Genomic DNA, 21249 nt, shown 5'->3' with positions numbered 1-21249 from the left:
AGTAGAACCAAGGCCATATCCCTTTTACTGTTTCAGTTTTTCTTAGAATTGAGGCAGTACCATTTGCTAGGTTAAAAAAATAAAATACAGAGGTTGAATCGTTTCTTTCTTCTTCGAAACTATTCATTCCCTTTGCGTTTTCAAAACAGCGCCCGCAATGACCATCGATTATCGTTCTGCATTTCTTTTCTTGTTTAAGATCACCGTTCAAATCCGTTTTTGATGCCTCCATTACTGTTGTGAAGGTTCTTCAACCATTTCCACCGTTCAAAATTGTCCCAAACCTCTCATCGAGTTCATTATTTTGGTTTTCCACCATTAAAGGATATTTTTCGTTGCTTTTTTTTGGCGTTTTGGAGTTTGTTTTGATTCGTAAAACTAATGTTTTGTTTGTACTTTTGTCCAGGTTTGATTATTGCATAGTTGAATTTTCTATCGTTCTGAACACGAGTTGTCCATTGTTATTGGCCTTCCACGCTCCCAGGTTCTTATTTTGATGTTTAAAGTTTACTTTTTAATAGGAACATATAAGTTTGTACTAGGTTGTAAATTTTTTTATGTTGGATTTGTGATTACTTCAATGCTTAATTATATGATTATATGATTGAATTGAATTAGCCTTAGTTTTCTGTTATATTCAATACAAAAATTATTATTGTATTGAAATTTTGCAGATAATTTCAGAATATTTACGTATGCATCGAAATTGGATTAATTTACCACGCATCAGTGCTGAGTACGAGAGAGGTAGGGGAATTAATACAATTTGCGCAAGGTAATGAGGGCAGAATTGATGATGAAGTCAAATTTAGATGTCCCTATGTCAATTGTTTGAATGAGAGAAAGTTAAATGTAACCGAAATTAGAGAACATCTTATCTGTAATGGTTTCCTAGGATATTATACAATATGGATATGACATGACGAAGAAATAAACTTTCCGACTGTCTCCCAAACTGAAAATGTTATTGATTTTACCATGGAAGATCGACCAGAAAAAGACAAATTAGAGGACATGATCTGCAATGTTGGCGTAGAAAATTTTGCCCAAGCGCATGCGTATGAGACGATGTCCATTGATGTGGAGACTCCTTTCTATGTCGGGTCAACTAAGTTCACACAATTGTTAGAAATTTTAAGGCTCGTGAATTTGAAGGCGACCAATAGATGTATTGACAAAAAGTTTCACAGAATTGTTGACATTGTTGAATGAAATGCTGCCAGATGGAAATACACTATCCACTTGCAATTATGATGCGAAGAAAATTCTTTGTCCAATGGGTATGGAGTATAAAAGGATACATGTATGTCCCAATGATTGCATATTATATAGGAAAGAGTTTGAATTTTTGAAAAAGTGTTCAAAATGTGGGTTATCACGATACAAGTAAAAAAAATAACAGTGAAGATAATGGTCAAATAGAAAAAATGGTTATGCTTTGAAAGTAGTTTGGTACCTTCCAATTGTGGCTAGACTTAGGCGTTTGTTTGCGAATTCAAAAGACACTAAAAACCTTAAATGACATGCAGATGAGAGAACAAATGACGGGCTATTTGGTCATCCAGCTGATTCAAAGCAATGGAAAAATATTAATCAACAATTCTACCAATATATATATATCGGTTTGAAAACCGTTGCGTATTATATTAAATAATCGTTGTCGTCTTCCTTCGCTGCACTAGTAATTTGAAAATGAATTTCGAAAAATCTATTTTTGAAATTTTTTTAGTATTTCAGATTCATTGTTCCAGAATGTGTCTCTAGATCTAGAAGCATCTTTTGAAACACTTAATCCAAAATATTTTTTTTTTCATATTTTCTAAATTGAATGTTTTGAAAATTATTTTTTGGATTTGAAAATACTTTTTGAAATACATAAGTATAAAAATAAGAAGGTGTAAGTAGTTTGAGAATTACAATTTTTATGGGAAGTGGGTGCAGGAGGAGACCTCTCCAAATGGGCTTCCCTTATTTTAAATTGAATGCCTCCCCTATTTCCACCCAAAATTTTCTACTTTTACCCTATATTTTGCTCGATTTTTTCAAATAACATTTTTTTTATTTTTAAAATTTCAATCTAAGAATATGTTTGGTAAAACTAATAAGGTAGTTATTAGTTTATTTGAGTGATTTATAAATTAGTTTTGTTGCAAATACACATCAACTAAATAAATGAATGCAAACTTCACTTTATAAGCAGATTTTTGAAATTAAGTTAAACTTAAAGTTCACAAGTTTGATCAACATAAAAATATTTTATAGATATAACAAAGTAGCTTATCTTTAGAAGCTAGTTTACAACTTATTTAATTTTTCTATTACTAGCTATTATAATTAGATGTATTTATATTTTTCTTATTTTTTTTCTATATTACTTATTTCAATTTTTTAGAGACTACATAGAAGCTGGTTGTACTATTTATTAGGCTACTTTTAGTTAGTTCAAATTAAAAAATATATATCATAAATTGAAGTAATTAATGTTTCATTACATAATTTTATGTAGGAATTAAATACAGTAAAATTTGTAACAATCAAACTCAACGTAATAATTTAAATTAAAAAATTAAAAATAAATAAAAATTAAATTTGATTAATACTCATCACATAAACTCGTTTAATAAAAACGACTTATCGAAATAAAAAATAATAATAAAACTTTTAAAAAATAAATAAAAGTACTGAAAAGTTTTATAGAAGTTATATGTAGTTATATATTTTTTTAATATTATCTTTAATTTATCAACTAATTTATGAGTTAGTTTGTCAAATATTTCAAATCTAATAAAGCTAACCTGAACTCGTAAGTTAAGAACTCCTGGTTAGAAACTAGTTTATTAAGTGAAAGTTAGCTTATGAACTACAAGCTATAAGCTAGTTTTGTGAAACAGATCCTAAATTCAGTTAGTTTCAATTAGTTAGATTGAAATTACATTTAAAAGTTATATAATCTTTTGAAAAAGTTTGAAGATTCAAATCTAAATAATTGGATTATATTCTAAACTAGAGTACATATTTTCTAAAAGAAATAGTGTGGATGTTTGTAAATTAGTTTAATGCAGATTCTAAAATTCATTCATTTTTTCAAAAAATCAGTTTAAAATTAAACATAATTTAAAGTTTATATATATATATATATATATATATATATATATATATATATATATATGCGTGTGAAATAGTGTCAGTGGTGATTAATGTTATTATGATGTGTGGTTGTGAAGTGATGAATATAGAATAACTTTGAAGGGAGAAAACATTTCACTCTAGTATTAGGTGTATTGAGTGGACTTAGTGGAGGTTATTCATACTATGCTAGGTATTCTTACTCACATAGAGGAAGATCGCTAGTTAGTGAGAGTTGATAGAGGTTTTTATGGCAAGAATAAGTTTAGAGGGAATCCTTTCTCGCTGACATGGGTAAACTAACCTTGTCATGTGAGAAGGTTGGTAGAGTCATGGCTTGTAAGCCAAAATGCTATCGGAATCCTTATGACAGGTGCAAAATCTATGAGGTCTAATTCAATACACAAAATACTCTAAAAGTAGTTATTATGGTTTGCTTATATGATATGTATGATTGAATGAGTGTGTTGTACATGGTTTGCTTGAAATTAATCTTTTAATTTAATTATACATCTTTTCTTTTTAAATATACTAGCTTTCCTTTGTCTTGTGTGTTTGTTGTGGTTTATCCACCTACGATGATTGCATGTTATACGAGGATAATGTACTAGAAAAGTTGAGAAGCAATGAGACTGCCTAATGGTTGGATAGAGTATAGATGATGTATAAGTATATAGTTTTGTATTTTATAGATCTTACCTTGTTGAAAAACTTTATATATCACGAAAGGTGTATTATTGAAATTCATGATGGATTGTAAATACATATTATATGTTTATATGACAATTTATTGCTTGATACCTAATTTGTAATTGTTTCAAGTTCATAGTATAAATTTACTAAATTGGAATTTTACGATGCGTGTGGAAAAATGTATTACAAACACAAGTGTGAATTTGAGTTATGCATTAAATATAAATGAAAAAAATCGAATATTATATATGGAAGAAAACTCAAACTCATTAATTTGAAATTTTGATTTTGAAATGATGTCAATTCTTAATAAGTTTGGTTCATGACTCACTTATGTGAACTAGCCTCTTGTACCTTTCTCTATGGTTTACTTCATGTTTTCAATCATTTGGCAAGAGTTTACAATGTTCAATATTTCAAATATAAGTGAAATGTCTATTCTTTTCTTCCTTTTCCTTTGACCAAGAATAAAATACACATTTTATCTACATGTCATAGTTTTAAGTAATTGATGGAGAGACACAGTAATGAATGCTTAGAAACTTTCTTAACACACAAATCCACACTCGTTCTTAGATAAGTCTATATGTTAATCACTAGGTTATGCTTCCCTTGTTTTAAATATATGATGATAAACTAACTACATTTTAAATATATGATCATAAACTAACTACATTTTAAATATATGATGCTTTCCTTATGGTGTTTGTTTTCATATCAACATACTACACTGAGCAAATCAACAACAAACTTTAATCTACTAAATGGAACAAATACATAAAGTGTAGAGGATGAAAGCAAGTGTTTATCAACTTTGACCAAAATATGTTTATATATCTCAATTAAAGAAAAAAAAAAGGGAATCTAGGTTACACTTAAGGGTAGTTTGAGATTCAAGTTTGAATCTAATCCTTTCAAACTCTTAAAACTTGTAGAAAGAACTATTCTCACTGATAATTCATTCATACGTTCTGTTAATGCTATCAAAATGGGTTATCCGGCTCAACCCACCACGAGTTGACTATTCAGTGAGCCAACTCAATCTGACTCACTCGTTAATGAGCCAAAAAAATTCAGACCCGACCCGACCCACCACGGATTGGCGGGTTAAACATGTTGGCTCACTGACTCACTTAATTACAAGTTTTTTTATTCAATTTAAAACATAATAGCAATTTTTTTCTAATTAGAATCTAAACAAAAGGGGAAGGATTTTAAATTAGATTTATGATCAATCAAAAATGAAATTTTATTCATATAAATATATCACTAAATCTCTTCAACAAAATTTTTAATGACTTCTTAGGGATTTGTTAATGTATAAAAATTGAGTTACTAAGTATAAATTTGTGGATTTTTCATGTTGCCTAATTATTCATACAAAAATAATTTCACGCGTCTGTTTCAATATTTTATAATATGACTAATTCAACAAAAAATACTTATTAGAAAAATTAGGTGGATTGGTGAGTCAACGGGTTCAACTTGGGTAAGTCGGGTTCTTAGTGAGTCAGGTTCTTAGTGAATCCGGTTCAAAATTGACCCTACCAAAATTTCAAATTTTCTTTCAACCCAGCCCACTTAAACCTAAAATAGGACGAATTCCAACCCATTTTAAAAACACTAGTTTCTGCCTACTATAAAAAAAGAAACTTGCATACTGCATACTATAAAAACTTGTATACTGCATACTATCAAAAAACTTGCATACTGGATATTCAGCTTTTGAATTTAACTTGAATATTTTGTTCTCACTTAATTCCTTTTAAATTTTATGAATGATCTGTAACATTCTGGGTTAATTTTAAGCATTAAATAATGAAATTCTGTTACCATCTATTTGTCCTTATAAATTCTTTTTATTGCCAACCTGATATATGAACTATTACCACTTATGTTAATAAATCAGAAAAGACTATACATAAATGACTTGGCCAATCTCTTATTTAATACTCCACATTTTTTATAGTGCACATGAATATGTTTTGGACAATACTACTTTTCAGTGACCTTCATTTTTACCTCCTCATGTGTTCTTATACCAATTTTACTTCTACACTTATATTTGTCATATTATCTTATACTTAGTATTTAATACCATTAATATTAATGTGTGTACTATTCATAATAAGAAATCGTTGTTGTCCCTGGATCTTTATGCTTGAATCCCCACTTCGTTGGTGCAGATGACACTAGTATCAAAGTTTTAGTTTGTTTTTGAGGGCTTCCATTATTCTCCTAGATTGACTGCACACTCAAGAGCCATATATGAAGAGAAAGTTACAGAAAGTAAACCTATCAAAGCACTTTACCATTTGTATAGTTTATTCACTTTCTAAAGAACTTGTTATTGTGACATGTAAGAACTTATTGATACAAAGTGCAACAGAGTATTACAGATATCTTTCGTACAATTCTAACCAGCTAATTGGCACCAATCAGCACCACCCAAATATCACATTGTAACTTGCTTTTGGACAAAAAAAAAGACAGAGTAAAGAATTACAAAAACATAAACGAAATGGAAAGTAACATTGATTCACAAATCAGGACTTGTTAGTTAGTCCAAGGCCAGAATCAAGGAGACATCAGAAGAACTCATCTTCCGCGAGGATTTACCAATTGTGAGAACACTGCACTTGTGGCAGCATCTTCTGCATCATCATCTGTGAAAGAGTTGCCCCCATCAATCATATTAACACTGTTGTCAAAAGGCTCAAGACGAGTCAACTGAATTCCAGTGATGTGGTTTGTGCTGTTATCTTCAGGCTCCATGAGTGCTGATGAGGTCTCTTGAAGCTGCAAAGCATATTCAAGATTCCACAAAACATCACCCATAGAAGGCCTATCCACTCCATACTCGGCCAAGCACTTCTCAGCTGTTTCCCCAAACTTCTTCAGAGAAGCAGGATTTACTTTCCCCACTAGATTCTGATCCATGATCTGATCAAGCATTCCTTTCTTCTGCCATGTCATTGCCCACTCAGCTATGTTAACCTGTTCCCTAGGAAGGACAGGGTTCAAGGCTGGTCTTGTGCACAACACTTCCATCAAAACTACTCCAAACGAATACACATCTGATTTCTCTGTTAGCTGTTGCCTTCTGAAGTATTCAGGATCAAGATAACCGAAACTACCTTTGACAGCAGTGCTCACATGAGTCTGATCAAGAGCAGGACCAGTTTTGGAGAGGCCAAAGTCAGCAACCTTGGCAACAAAGTTATCATCTAAGAGGATGTTAGTTGTCTTTACATCGCGGTGAATTATGCTTAGAGATGCTCCCGTGTGGAGATAATGAAGACCTCTTGCTGCTCCAATGCAAATTTCGAGCCGTTGCTTCCATGACAGTGGTGGTAGGTCTGTTCCATATAAATGACTCCTGAGAGGTCCATTGGCCATGTATTCATATACAAGAACCATTTCGGATCTCTCATCACAATAGCCAATGAGGGACACAAGGTGGCGATGGCGAAGCTTGGATAACATCTCAATTTCTGTTCTGAATTCGGCAAGACCTTGTTCCGATCTGGGGTTCCCCCTTTTAACAGCGACACTGGTCCCATCTTCAAGTGTTCCTTTATAAACCCTTCCAAAGCCACCGACACCAAGAAGCAGCTTCTCATCAAACTTGTTGGTTGCATCGAGGATCTCTTGAACAGTGAAGATCCGTCCGAGATTTGACGAAGCTAAAGAAATGCAGCTTGCAGTTGCACTCTTCTGAGATGTTGTTGACATTTTTGTCATGGTCTGAGAGTTTCCATACAAGGGTAAAGGCAACCAAGAATGACCTTGTTCAGTAGACTTTGATTTGTATCTCACCATGCAGCAGTAACACAAACCAAGCAAAGCTATGGCAGCCACAACTCCAATAGAAGAACCTACTATTATCCCCGTCTTGCTTTTACTTGATGATGAACTGGGAAGGAGACTCTCAACTGAAGAAAGTCCATCCAAGCTCTTGAATGAATTACTGATCTTTATGACCTCCAATCCATTCATAGTGGCATTTGTGATATCTGCCATTGTATCAGGACCAACACTCACTGTCAAAATGTTGGAGTCAGCTGAGGCATTGGAAACAAAGTCCTTATAGTAAGGCACAGACAAATCATTAGTTATGGATGAGAGGTCAAGGCTTCCAAGAGCTATGTCAGTATTGATGAACAAATTGAATACTAGAGTGTTGAGAGACTTGCTAAAAATATCACAAAAGTGCACCCGAATGAAATAGGAGAAGTTTGGATCCACAGTAAAGACCCAAGTGATGTTGAAATTTGAATTGGCCACATTTGCATCCCCCATTGCTTCAGAAGTGGCATAGATCCAATTGGGTGCTGTCTCAGGTGTAACACCCGGATGATACTTAATGCTGGAAGGGTTAACAGACACATTAGTGACTGAACTATTCACATGGAGGTATTTCTGATCATTCTCCCAAGTCCTTCCCAGGGTGTCATTCCGGGGAGTGAGCAAGGGACCTCCCATGTTTAAGCGATAAACAGTCTCAAAAGCAAGTTCAGAAAGGCCATTGAATGGTGCGATTGGGTTAAGGGCCAATGCCTGATCAACAAACAAGTCATTTGGCATTGATACAACTTCAATTGCATTGACGAAAGCTACTGCCGAACCATTTGAAGGAATGAAGGTGACAGTTAAGGTATCAGAGGTAACATTGATGGCATACTCCCTAAACATATATGAACCATTGTAGTTCCTAAAGGAGAAGTTGCACAAGAGGACAAAATCATCAGTGACCACTGTTATAACAGCTTCAGTCAAATTATGGGCTGAGTTGGTAAGAGGGGAAAAATATAGCCTCAGCCAGTGCCTACCTTCATCAACCTTAAACCTATAAGACGCTTTCTCAGTGAAAATCCTAGCTGATTGATATATTGGGAAAGGGACGCTAGAATTTGAACTAGCAACAACAGAATTAGAGGTTTTCAACTCCGGTGAAGAATGCTGTGAATCGGGGACGAAGGTGCGATCTTGGAAAGTGATACTTTGAGAGGAACCACAAGTAATTAGATAATTATCACTAGGAGTGAATGTAGCAGACGAACCATTCACCAAAAACAAATAAACAACAAAAACAAAGGAAACCCACTTTACAAGTTTCATCATCACCATTGTAGTTCCCCAAGAATGCACCAATCCATAAAACAATTGTAAGCAATACCCTTTAAACAACCTTTAAGCCTTTAACCTTAACTTTATCCCCCGAGCCACAGAAAAACCTGCAACAACCTCGGATCTATCAAACTCAGAAGACAGAACCGGACATTTCCGTTACAAGCAACAGACAAAATACCATGATTGTAATTGCAACATCACAATTGATGAGACATGAATCAACACAAGACAAACTTAGAATAAGGGTCTTAACAGGAAGCTATGCTGTGTACTTACCCTTTAAGCCGTGAATAAACTTGCTTCTGCCAAAGTGATTAACTTGGCTCAGAGTCTGAAACAAAATGCGACCCAATTAAGATTACGTGAACCCCATCACCAAAATCCCATCAAGTTTAGCTTTTTAGTGTGGCCGCATTGCAAACACCTTTTCCAGGCTGTTGATTAGGCTGTCAATTACAGTGGGAAAAAGTGGACCCCAGAAAGAGAAAATAAGAATAAAAATCAAAAAGTGCTATCAAAGCTTCAAACTTGCAGGTTGAAACTCCCGTACAACCAGCTGTTACTCGAAGATTCTGTGGTGTGGTGTAGTTTTCAAAACTCAGAATCTTCGTAACCAAAGTAACAAAATGAAGAAAATAAACAAATAAATAAATAAACAACGGAAGGAAGTTTAGGAATTGAGGCTTACAACTACTAAAAAGGTTCTATAGTATACAATATGATATGAATCAAATGACAATATATTAATAATTGTGATTTGAAGTCTAAAGGAAGAAGAAAAACAAAAGAACATGGCTTGGAAGAAAATGGTTGTTGCGCTGGGTTCAACGATAAGTGGGACCCACTTTAACGCGGCTTCAAGATAGAGAAGGGTCGGAGGTTGATAAAACAACGTATCAGAAACTCTTAACACAGTTAACTTAGCTTTCTACCATGGCTAAAAGGTTTCTCTGGAGTAAATTATTATTCTACAATTTTTGTTTTTCACTATGCATTTCTTCTTATTTATTTTAATTTTAAAAATAAGAACATCTGTGTCAAAAAAGTTGTCTCTGTTGGAAATGTTTGTCTCGTTCACTATCTCACAGCATTCTCAACAAACCTTTAAATTGTGCAGTGACATCCCTCGGTGTAAGATTTATGTTTAATTAATTAGGGATTATTTAGTTTGAATTTGATTTTTATATACTGTTCATGTGAAGATTTTTATATTGTTAAATTTAAAGTAATTATAGAAATTAACTATTTTACTATATATAGTAAATCCCAATTAAGCAATGATATAAAAGAAACTTGTTAAACTCTGTAATATACTCTATTAAATAGTTTAACTCAATTCTTGTCATATGTGTAAGAGTGATTCTCCCTGCATCTCATTTATTTCATCTTGCAGTTTTCATTTTACATATTTATCCTTTATTTAAGAAAGTCAAATAAAAATTAACGATTAATTAATGATTTTTTAACAACCAACAATTCTAAATTTTAATCATAAATCTCCTCTGATGGTATAAAGTCTACCCTACATGCACTCCCTTTCCTTTTTTCACTTTCATCACATTTGATTGTTAAATTATTTTTTGAGTTGAGAGTTATAAGGTTATAGAATGGTGATTGTGATTCGCGTGTTGGTGGTATGGATATTAGATGAGGAAGAAAGTGGTCATAAAGCTCGTCGAAGTCAGTTAATATTTCAAGTAAACAACTTTCAAATGCGGTTGTCCGAAAGTTGGTTGTATATAGTCGAAGTTCAAATTTCGAGTGCTCCTAACCGCACTTAAAAATGCAGATTAGGAGAACCGCACGTGCGGTTACACTGTGCAACATTTTAAACCCTGACATGCTTGTTTATTTAACTTTAGGACCTATTTGTGGCCACTTTTAAAATTATGAATGTAGGAGGCAAATAAGATGTACCAATGAAAACTACCAATATTAGTTCTGCTGCATGATGGATGCAGTATTGCAGTACCTATTTGAGTAATCATAAATCAGTATTAGGCAAGAAGCAATGTATTTATTTGATTTTCAACAGTAGATATATAGACCAAAATTGGCTATAAGGGTACAGAGATAGGAAAAACTGAAGCTTTACAAGAATGTGTTATTTTATGGCATTCAAAATATTGCCAATACATTGTATTCAATAAACATAATGCACAAAAGTATTATATAATTTTGTATTTTGAAAATAGTGGTTAAAGGAAAAGGAGAAGCATACAATCACTTCTCCAGACACATCAGGCTGATATCCTGAGACAAGAGCACTCGGAAGCTCCACCACAACATTTAGTTTAGAATATTTTTTCTTTTTTGGAATATTTTCTGTTATTTAGTTTAAAATAATAAGTAAGAAAGAAAGAGGTGTTTAGATATGAAGTACAACAAAGAGGAGGAAAGGAGGAGAAAGGGGTGCATGGTTTTCAAATCTGATATCTGACAGAAGAGGAAGATTTGTTCTTTGATTTTTATTATTCAATGTTCAATTTTTTTTTTAAACCAAAGGACTAGAGTAGGAAATATAGAAAAAAGAGGGAGGTGCAGGCCGAGGTTAGTGAGGTGTAGAGAGTGGCGTGTAAATCTTTTATACATGAATACAGGAATATATTCATGTAGTAGGTTTCGATACAATATTTTTTATTAGGTTTTTGAAGAATTTGATTACATCTTTTTAATGTAAAATATGATTGTAAATGGGACACCCTCGTTAGGAGTGTAATAATGCTTCAAGTTATATTTAAATTCAGATAAAATGGATTATAATTTTTTTAATCTTCTTAATTCTTTCTTTTACTTTTAATTCTGTATATTATTTTGTTTTCATTGGTGTAATTGTGTTTTCTAACTATACATTTATTTTATTAAAAATATTAAAATTTTAACAAAGTATACGAGTTTTAAATATCAATTCATTTTTTCTTTAACAGTGGGAAACGAAAACCTGTTTTTGCTTGCATTGACGGTGACTTTTGGCAACATTTTTTCGTCCAAATTTCCGTTTTATCTGAATCTTGACCTTTATAGTTTTTCAAGTCAACTGTCAGATTAGGTAAGAATTTTTTTTCCCTATAATGAAGTTTAATTAAAAAGACTTATACCTTCTCATATTTCATTTTCAAAAGTCAATTTCTCAAAGTTGTATAACTGTTTTTGGACCGAAGGACGGGTTAGAATTATGAATTTTGACTAATTTTTTCTTTTTTATTTAACTTTTTAAGAGGAGAATGAATTTTTTATAGAAGAATAAAAAATTATAATAAACAAAAAAATTAAATTAATTAATTAAAAATATTGAGACTAGCTTTAATTTAATTAGGGAGAAAAAAATAAAAAAATAGTTTAAGTGTAAATACATTTTTAAAATGAGTATAATTCTAATTTTAATTTTATAATATAGTTAAAAATAAAATCTGTTATTATTACAATGTTTTTTAAAAAGTTAAACACAGAATATATATATATATATATATATATATATATAATTTTATAATATTGTAATATAATATTAATATGTTATTATGATGAGTTAATTATTTAACAATTTTATCTCGAAAAAGTAAAAATTAAAAAATGGTTTAACTTCAATTCATACAATTATAGCTAGGATTAAAGATTAATTTTAAATTTGAAAATTGATTTCTAACTTAATGTAAAGACCTAGAAAATGGTATTTTAGAAGTAAAGTGATAGTAATTTAAAAATAGTGAGAGTAGATTATTTTAATATAAATGATTTTAATATAAATGATTTTAATATAAATAGTTTCTTTATAAATGAGTTTCATTATTTTAAAACATATTCTTTCTCTAGAAACCATAGTTTTCTAACTTTTTTGTAAGGGTTCTTCCCTAGTTGCCTGATTGAAGAACCGACATTGTAGAATTGATTCATGTGGTGAGCTCTTCAATATAGATCGATCATTTTCTTTGTTTGAGTAAGTTGAGTTTTCAACCCTTTCCCTTGATTTTTTCTTATACCTATTACATGTAGATCATGCTTTACATATGTCCTTTGAGTTTTCAGTTTGAGTCTCTGTTGATCAGTGGTTCTAATGGTGTACCTAATTGTGTTTCTGTTATTCGTATGAATGGATAGAGCTTCCTTGGCTTTTGGAGCTGTTTCTAGACCCCTAAGGCTGTTTGGTCATCTGTCAAGTAAGAGGAGCTAGTTACTTTGCTTTTAACTAATAGTTATGTTTTAAATTATGTTTGTGTGATTGTATTATAATTGAATTCAGTAATTTAGTTGCCTCTTGAAATTTGACTTGTTGAGTTGCTTGATGAAGTTGGGTAAGTTGAGTGGAATTTGATGAATTCTTGTGTGTAGTCTATTTGTTGATATTGTACTTCATTCTTAATCAGTAGGGAATATTAGTTTGGTTATTTTGATTTGGTTAATTTTTTATTGAACTTTGGTTGGATAATAGGTTAGAAAAATGGTGAGTTTTTGGTTTAAAATAAGGGTTTTTTTTTTCAAGTGAAATTCTAGAGAATGGTTTTTAAGGTAAGTTCGAAGTTTGGGAACTATTTTTAGGTGATTTAAGATTTGGTCAACTTTTAATTTTGTAGAAATCTAGTTTACATAGAGTGAAAATTGTCATGTGCATTTTTGGGTAGTTAGATGGAGCTAATGAATTGAATTATTGTTTAAATGGACGAATTTGTATTCAATCTATGATATAAATATGTTTACTAATCAATTGTAGTGCTGAGAATACCAAATTGGCCATTTGAATAGGTCTTGAGCCCATTTAGATCAAATTTTAGGTTGTTGTCAAAAGCTGACAGAGATCAAATTTTAGATTGTTTCAATCAGCAATTCTTTTTCTCTTTAAGACTCTCTAGAATAATCTATTATCCTATCTGATAATCAATTATTTCAATCAGAGTTCTTTCCTTGCTTGAAATCTCTCTGAAACAATCAATTATCCTATCTAATAATTGATTATTTCAGGCATAGTTCATTCTTTATTTGAAAGTTCTCTGGAATAATCGATTATCGAGTAAGATAATTGATTATCTTAGACAAAATAGAAAATTTTGACTGACTAACACCTGTTTCTTTGAGTTCTTTAATTATTTTATGAATGTGTGTGTGTGTGTATGTGTGATGGTGAGAACGAAAGATTTGTGTTGTGAGAAGAATCTCAAGGAAAGATTTTAGTGGATGCTTGATAGTGAGACTCAGTAAGCAAGTATCTTGATATTCTACAAACTATTTAACTCATGTATAAATGAATGGGGTGGCAAAGAGAATGGTAGGAGGCCTTTACCCTAACCCTTTTGGGTCATAGGAGTGAAAGATTAACCTCTTGGGTAGTAGGTCGATTTACCCTTATTTATAAATTTGCAGAGTATAAATACTACCACAAGTGCACACCTTTAATGAAGTCTATGTCAACATCATATCTGGATAATTTAGTATAAAGATCATTTGTCGTATGATTATATGTTTTATAGAAATTTGTGAATTGTTGATTTATGTTTGATATATTAAGTTATGATATCACTAGTGCAGAAAGGGCTATAGACGTCCGTTCTTTAGGCTTTTTGACGTCCGACGTTCGACCGACGTCTTTGCGGGTGACGTCTACGTAGACGTCCGTTGTGTCAGGCCGGACGTCTATATAGACGTCCGTTGTGTCAGGCCGGACGTCTATATAGACGTCCGCTGTGTCAAGCGGACGTCTATATAGACGTCCGCTGTGAACCTCTTGGACATCTATACACTACTGCAGAAAGGACTTTATTAGACGGGTTATTTAGGGTTATTTACGGGTTATTTAGGATTACAGGGTTTGGACGTTTGTTTGTGCACTGCAACACGTCTGAAGAGCATATTTGAAATGAAAATGGAGGGAGATGGAGGAGTAAACGACCTAAAACGTAGGCCAAAAATGCCGCCCAAGAACACGCTACAAACTGCACAAAAATGCACAGAAAACGACTTTTAATCGGTCCAAATGAAAGATATTTCATCACTGAACAATTTAATCGGAATAAAAGTAAGATTAAATGGTCCAAAACAGATAAAAACCAACCTGGAAATGCAAGGCGCAGAGGGAACTCTCACGGGTTCGCATAACTCCTCGCGGGTTCGCGTTTTGGTTAGTAAGTCCTTATTTTAAACGTCTTTTGAACGTCCGTTGTGGCGGGGGCAGACGTCTATAATATAGTAGACGTCCGTCCCCCTCCAAGACGGACGTTCAACAGACTGACAGTAGTTCAATCCATCAGTCTCTTTAACGTCCGTCCTGGAGGGGGACGAACGTCTATATATATATTAAATGTCCGTCCCCCTCCAGGACGGACGTTCAAGGGGCTGACAGGTTCAACTACTCTCTCAGTCTCTTGAACGTTCGTCCTGGAGGGGGACGGACGTCTATATATATTAAACGTCCGTCCCCCTCCAGGACGGACGTTCAAGAGACTGAGAGAGTAGTTGAACCTGTCAGTCTCTTGAACGTCCGTCCTGGAGAGGGACGGACGTTTAATATATAGACGTCCGTCCCCCTCCAGGACGGACGTTCAAGGGGCTGACTGGTTCAACTACTCTGTCAGCCTCTTGAACGTCCGTCCTGGAGGGGGACGGACGTCTATATAGATTAAACGTCCCTCCCCCTCCATAACGGACGTTCAAGAGACTAAGAGAGTAGTTGAACCTGTCAGTCTCTTGAACGTCCGTCCTGGAGGGGGACGGACGTTTAATATATATAGACGTTCGTCCCTCTCCAGGACGGACGTTCAAGGGGCTGACTGGTTCAACTACTCTGTCAGCCTCTTGAACGTCCGTCCTGGAGGGGGACGGACGTCTATATATATTAACGTCCGTCCCCCTCCAGGACGGACGTTCAAGAGACTGAGAGAGTAGTTGAACCTGTCAGTCTCTTGAACGTCCGTCCTAGAGGGGCACGGACGTTTAATATATATAGACGTCCGTCCCCCTCCAGGACGGACGTTCAAGGGGCTGACTGGTTCAACTACTCTGTCAGCCTCTTGAACGTCCGTCCTGGAGTTGGACGGACGTCTATATATATTAAACGTCCGTCCCCCTCCAGGATGGACGTTCAGGAGATTGATGGGTTGAACTACTGTCAGTCTCCTGAACGTCCGTCCTGGAGGGGGACGGACGTTTACTATATATAGACGTCCGTCCCCCTCCAGGACGGACGTTCAAGAGACTGATTGGTTCAACTACCCTGTCAGCCTCTTGAACGTCCGTCCTAGAAGGGGACGGACGTTTACATATAGTAGACGTCCGTCCCCCCTAGGACGGACGTTCAAGATGCTGACAGGGTAGTTCAAAAGGCTGAATCTTCAACTCTCCCGTCAGGCTTTTGAACGTCCGTTAGAGGGGTCGGACGTCTACTGTATTATAGACGTCCGACCCCGTCTAGGACGGACGTCTCCACACTCAATTATTTACATTTATGCCACCGGTCAATTATTTACGTTGGGGTTTTGGTGGACGGACGTCTATGAGGTGACATTAAAGATCAATTTTGCACTAGTGTATGCTAATTTCTTTGGACACTAGCTCACCTTGTTGTTTTCTTTGGTTGTTCTTGGTTTGCCGTTTGTTTCTTCTACAATGATCACCTTCTTGTTTGCCTAGTGGTTAAGTTTAGTTCTTATTGATATAATTATTATTAGGATTGTTTTATTCTAGATAATTATGATTATAGTATATTTATAAGTGGTGACAAATCTATTTTGTTTTACCTCAAAGTCACTAGTTAATGCATGATAAATGTGTTAACATTATTTTAAATATAAAATAAATATTATAGCATTTTCAATTCCTATTTTTAAGGAACATAAAGTGGTCCATTAAGCCATTATTTTTATCCTTTTAACTGCATAGAGGTTATGGAGCAATTATTAATTTTGTTTAAACGTAAAACTCATTTATTTTGAACCTGTGATGGCCAGACTTTATATAAGGGAATGTGTTTCGAATACAAAATTGCAATGGCAGGAGGTACGCACATTATTCTTTCATTTTGCTTCCGTTGTTTTTTGATCTGAATGTGTTACTGTAATGTTAATATAACATGTTTAAGTCAATTTTATACTATGTTATTTTATCATTTGGTATCAAAGCTGATTTATTCCTCTGCCTTGCATATTTTTGTTCGTTTGGTTTTTTAGATTTATGGATTTTATTATTTTGATTCATTTAATCCAAACAAAAATTACAAAATTAAGGTAAAAGCGTGATTACAATTCTTGTAATCTTAAACATAACTTTTACCTTTTAAAAGCGAATAATTTTAGCGAGATCGTCATTAGGATTATCGGATTGACGATGAACCCTTTTGTTAATTTGTTGGTGAGCAACCTTTTTCTGCTTGTGCTTCTTCATCAGAATTTCTGCAGCGTTTTGTCCTGTTCGAAATCCTTTCGGCTTACGGCCATTTTCTTCTGTGTTGTTGCTTGAAGAAGGGAATAAAGAAGGAGTTTTTCTGGAATTTTCGTGATGGAAAATTGGGTCTTTAAGTTTGCATCTTTATTAAACTAATAAAGATAATGTGTCTCGCCTTGCAGCTTTGTCTTTGAACCCTATATTTTTTTTTCTTGAATTTTACGCGTTGTAAAATCATAAAGAAAGTGAGGATTAATCCTATCTGCGGCGCACCGGAGAATTCAGCCACATTCTCAAATTTGTTTTTATTATTTTATAGGTCAATTTAATGACCTGATGCATTGCAGCCTTTTTCTTCTTTTTTTCACACAAACATTAAATATTGTTAATGGATGCATTGGTGCTTTTATATTTAAATAATAATATTATTATTTTTTATTTAACATATAGTATAAAACACGTTTTATAGTAATACGTGTTTATGATACGCAAACATATCATGTTATATATATATATATATATATATATATATATATATATATATATATATATATATATTAAAATGTTTTTGAATTAATAATTATGTATATTTTATGGATATTGTTTGTATGTATATATTTGTTGTTATACGTGCAAATAAAATATGCATTATTATTACTATATTTGCATATTAAAAATTTTATGTAAATATTTATATGTTATTAATGCTTTAGTAGTAATATAATTTTAATAAATTAAAGAGTAGCCACAACATCTTTAATAAATTAAAATTGTATATAAAGTTTTGCTACATGAGAAATATTAGTTGTAAATAATTATATTTAATATGATAAAATCTACCCACATGAATTTTTTTCATATTTATATGATTAATTAGGATAAAATATTAAATTATATTTCTTAATTTACCTACAGGAATTAAGAAAAAAGGAACATAATTTAATAGTTTTATTATTAAGATAATGAGTCTAATTAAGTAAGACTTAGCCCACAGGCAAGTTTTATGTTAATAAACTCATTGGAAAAGACATGTTTGCATTGGTAACATGACATTTATTTTAGTCTCAAATTATATAATAAGCATGTAATTTTGAATTTGCAGTTTCTCAATCTGTGAATTTTTCTGATATCAAGTGTGGTTTGGAAGGAAAGAGTTCTTCTTCATTTAGGTTGGATGGACATTGACTATGCTATTAGAAAACCAAAACCACCGGGTATTACTGATACTAGCACTCCAGATGCCATTGATCTTTATGAAAAATGGGAGAGGTCAAATCGTCTCTCCGTAACGTTCATAAAAACCAACATTTCCGCTGGGACTCGGGGTTTAGTTGACCAATATGAGAATGTCAAAGATTTACTAAGGGCTATTGATGAGCAGTTTACGACATCTAATATATCTCTTGTCAGTACCCTTATAATGCAGTTTTCATCCTTAAAGCTCACTGAAATTAAGGGAGTACGTGATCATATCATTCACATTAGGGACATTGTGGCTCAACTAAAAGCTTTGGAAGTTACCATGTCTGACTCTTTCTTGGTACACTATATTTTGTGCACTTTGCCTCACCATTATGTCCCCCTTTAAAATCTCTTACAACACACATAAGGATAAGTGGTCTATTAATGAATTATTGACCATGTGTGTTCAAGAAGAAGAAATGATATTGATAGAAGAAGGGGAGAAGGTGAACTTGACTACTTCTTTTGAGAATAAGAAGAACCAAGTTAATAAGAAGGGAAAGATTCTTGCTAAGCCAGTTATTAAGAAAGAGTCCAAATGTTTCTTTTGTAAAAAGAAAGGACACATGAAGAAAGACTGCTTAAAATTTAAGAATTGGCTTGATAAGAAAGGTACTCCATTTGCTTTTGTCTGTTATGAATCTAATTTGACTAGTTTTAATCATAACACATGGTGGATTGATTCTGGTTCTACAATCCATGTTTCTAATACCTTGCAGGGTATGAAAAACCTAACGAGGCCAGTGGGAAGTGAGCAATATATCTACTTAGGAAGTAAGATGAGCTCACATGTGGAGGCCATTGGAACGTTCATCTTAGTGTTAAGTAGTGGTTTTGTTTTGCATTTGGAAAAGACATTTTATGTTCCTTGTTTTTCTAAGAATTTGATTTCTGTTTCAAGACTTATACCTTTGGGTTTTCTTTTAATTTTTCAGATTCTGGTTTTACCTTAATGAATAAATCTAAAGTTGTTGGTTTTGGTGAATTGTGTGCTGGTCTTTATTCCATTATTTTTCAAAACAATATTGCTTATGATTCTATGCATGTTACTGCCAGGTTAAAAAGATGTGTTATGAATGAGGATTCTTCTGTTTTATGGCACCGTAGATTGGGACATGATGGAAGACCATCTAAGACGCACATTGGACCTCTTACTAGAGCCATGGCAAAGAGGATTCAAGAGGAAGAAGGATCACCTACCATTTTGCTTTTATGGAAAATAATTTACATTGATTCTTTTTCCCATAATTAAAAGCACATTTTTCCTTGCTTTGTAGGATTAATAAAAAGCAGCTGCCAATATAAAGACTTGGGGGAAAAGCTTGCTGGCCAAGCTATCAAACAAAGGTGTTTTACATGTGTGCTGCTGGCCAAAACCACCAAAATAGAATTTGGCGCTTTCCTTTTTCAAACTTGCTGCCCAAGAATTCACATGAGTTGTGTGAGCTGCTGCCCAAACCAAAATTGGAGCCATTTATTTCAATTTAATTGTCATTTCATTTTGAATTTCATTTCAGATTTGAGGCTCTTATTTCCCTATAAATAAGAGACCTCTTTCACCATGTAAAGGACTTTTGAGCTTAGTAAATTGCTGCTGAATTTAATTTCCAGCCCTATTGCTCTTGAGTCATTTGTTCTCTCTACTTTCTCTTCCCTTTCCTCTAGCTTCCTTCCATTGTAGGAAGGCCTTCTGAGCTGTGAGGTTCCCCCACATACTCATTCCACTCAAAGACACCAACCATCAACCAATCTCACTCAATTTCCGCTACATTCACACTGCTGATTTCAATCTGCTGCACCAATACTGTTCTGGGATTTTTTGAAGCTTTGTCTACAAGGTCCAAGTCATTCTAAGCATGGCTAAGCTTCCATCAAGTGGTATCTAGAGCCTTGGTTGTCCACGCAAACCAGAGCTAAGTTTCTCTTCCATTTTCTGCTTCCAATGGTGATCTAATTTCTGTTTCAGTTTTCCAAATCAATGTGTTCTGTTTTGTTTCCAGAGGTGTTGTTTTTCATTTCTGTTTTGCTGTGTATTACTTTTCCAGTAGTTCAATTTGAGTTTCCTTTGTGTGTTGATGTTGTCCTTTCATTTTAAATGGTGAATTTTCTTTGTTTGAGTCGTTTCCAGCTTTAATTTTCAATTTCAGTGTTGTCTTGGTCATGTGCAAGTGAATATTGCAGTTTTAATTTCTGTCACTGCTTTGGTATTCTTTTCTGCTGGTTTAATTCGTTTTGCTTGAGTTCAAGTGCTAGATAAACTATATATCAACCAATAAAGGCAATGAGAATTTGTTCTAGCCTGGGTGATACAAGCTAAAGCACTAAAAATCCATTTTGATTTCAAATCTGTGTTGAACTCTGCTGCAAAATTTCAATTCTGTTTTTAAATCATGAATCTGTTTTCCAGTTGATTTTTTTTTATTCTAGTGCTTTATACAAATTTGGTTGATGATATTGAATGATGCTAAAAGTGTAGCAGACCATTACAAGCAATGAAATGCAATTTGCATAGCTTGGTTGCTCACAATTAATAGCATTCAACTGTTGCAGCTTTTAATCCAAGCTTTTCACCGTGCTAAGTTTCTTTAAATTGTCTAATCTGAGTTTGGTCATGCTAAGCACATCAAATCTAGCTTAGATCTGTGTTTTTACACTTCTTAGAGTCATTTCTTTTGCTGTCCAGTTTTTGAA

General features: G+C 33.4%; 1 protein-coding gene and 1 pseudogene across 1 annotated transcript; one reads left to right on the top strand and one right to left on the bottom strand.

The window, feature by feature from the left end:
* Window positions 1-6088: 6088 nt before the first annotated feature.
* THE1 (protein kinase family protein) lies at window positions 6089-9796 on the bottom strand. Its single transcript, XM_047325221.2, has 2 exons — window positions 9229-9796; window positions 6089-9056 (listed from the first exon to the last, which is right to left on the bottom strand). Exon 2 carries the CDS (start codon window positions 8947-8949, stop codon window positions 6418-6420), a length of 2532 nt encoding a protein of 843 aa, XP_047181177.2. The 5' UTR covers window positions 8950-9056; window positions 9229-9796; the 3' UTR covers window positions 6089-6417.
* An 8694-nt stretch (window positions 9797-18490) lies between these two features.
* Window positions 18491-19312, top strand: LOC148196639 (uncharacterized; annotated as a pseudogene).
* Window positions 19313-21249: the final 1937 nt, after the last annotated feature.

Source organism: Vigna umbellata, chromosome 6 (genome assembly GCF_029865625.1).
Source record: "Vigna umbellata cultivar VRB3 chromosome 6, Vumbellata_1.0, whole genome shotgun sequence".
Classification (NCBI taxonomy): Eukaryota; Viridiplantae; Streptophyta; class Magnoliopsida; order Fabales; family Fabaceae; genus Vigna; species Vigna umbellata.
Note: the sequence above shows the minus strand (reverse complement) of the source record. Positions and strands in the feature narration are given on the sequence as shown.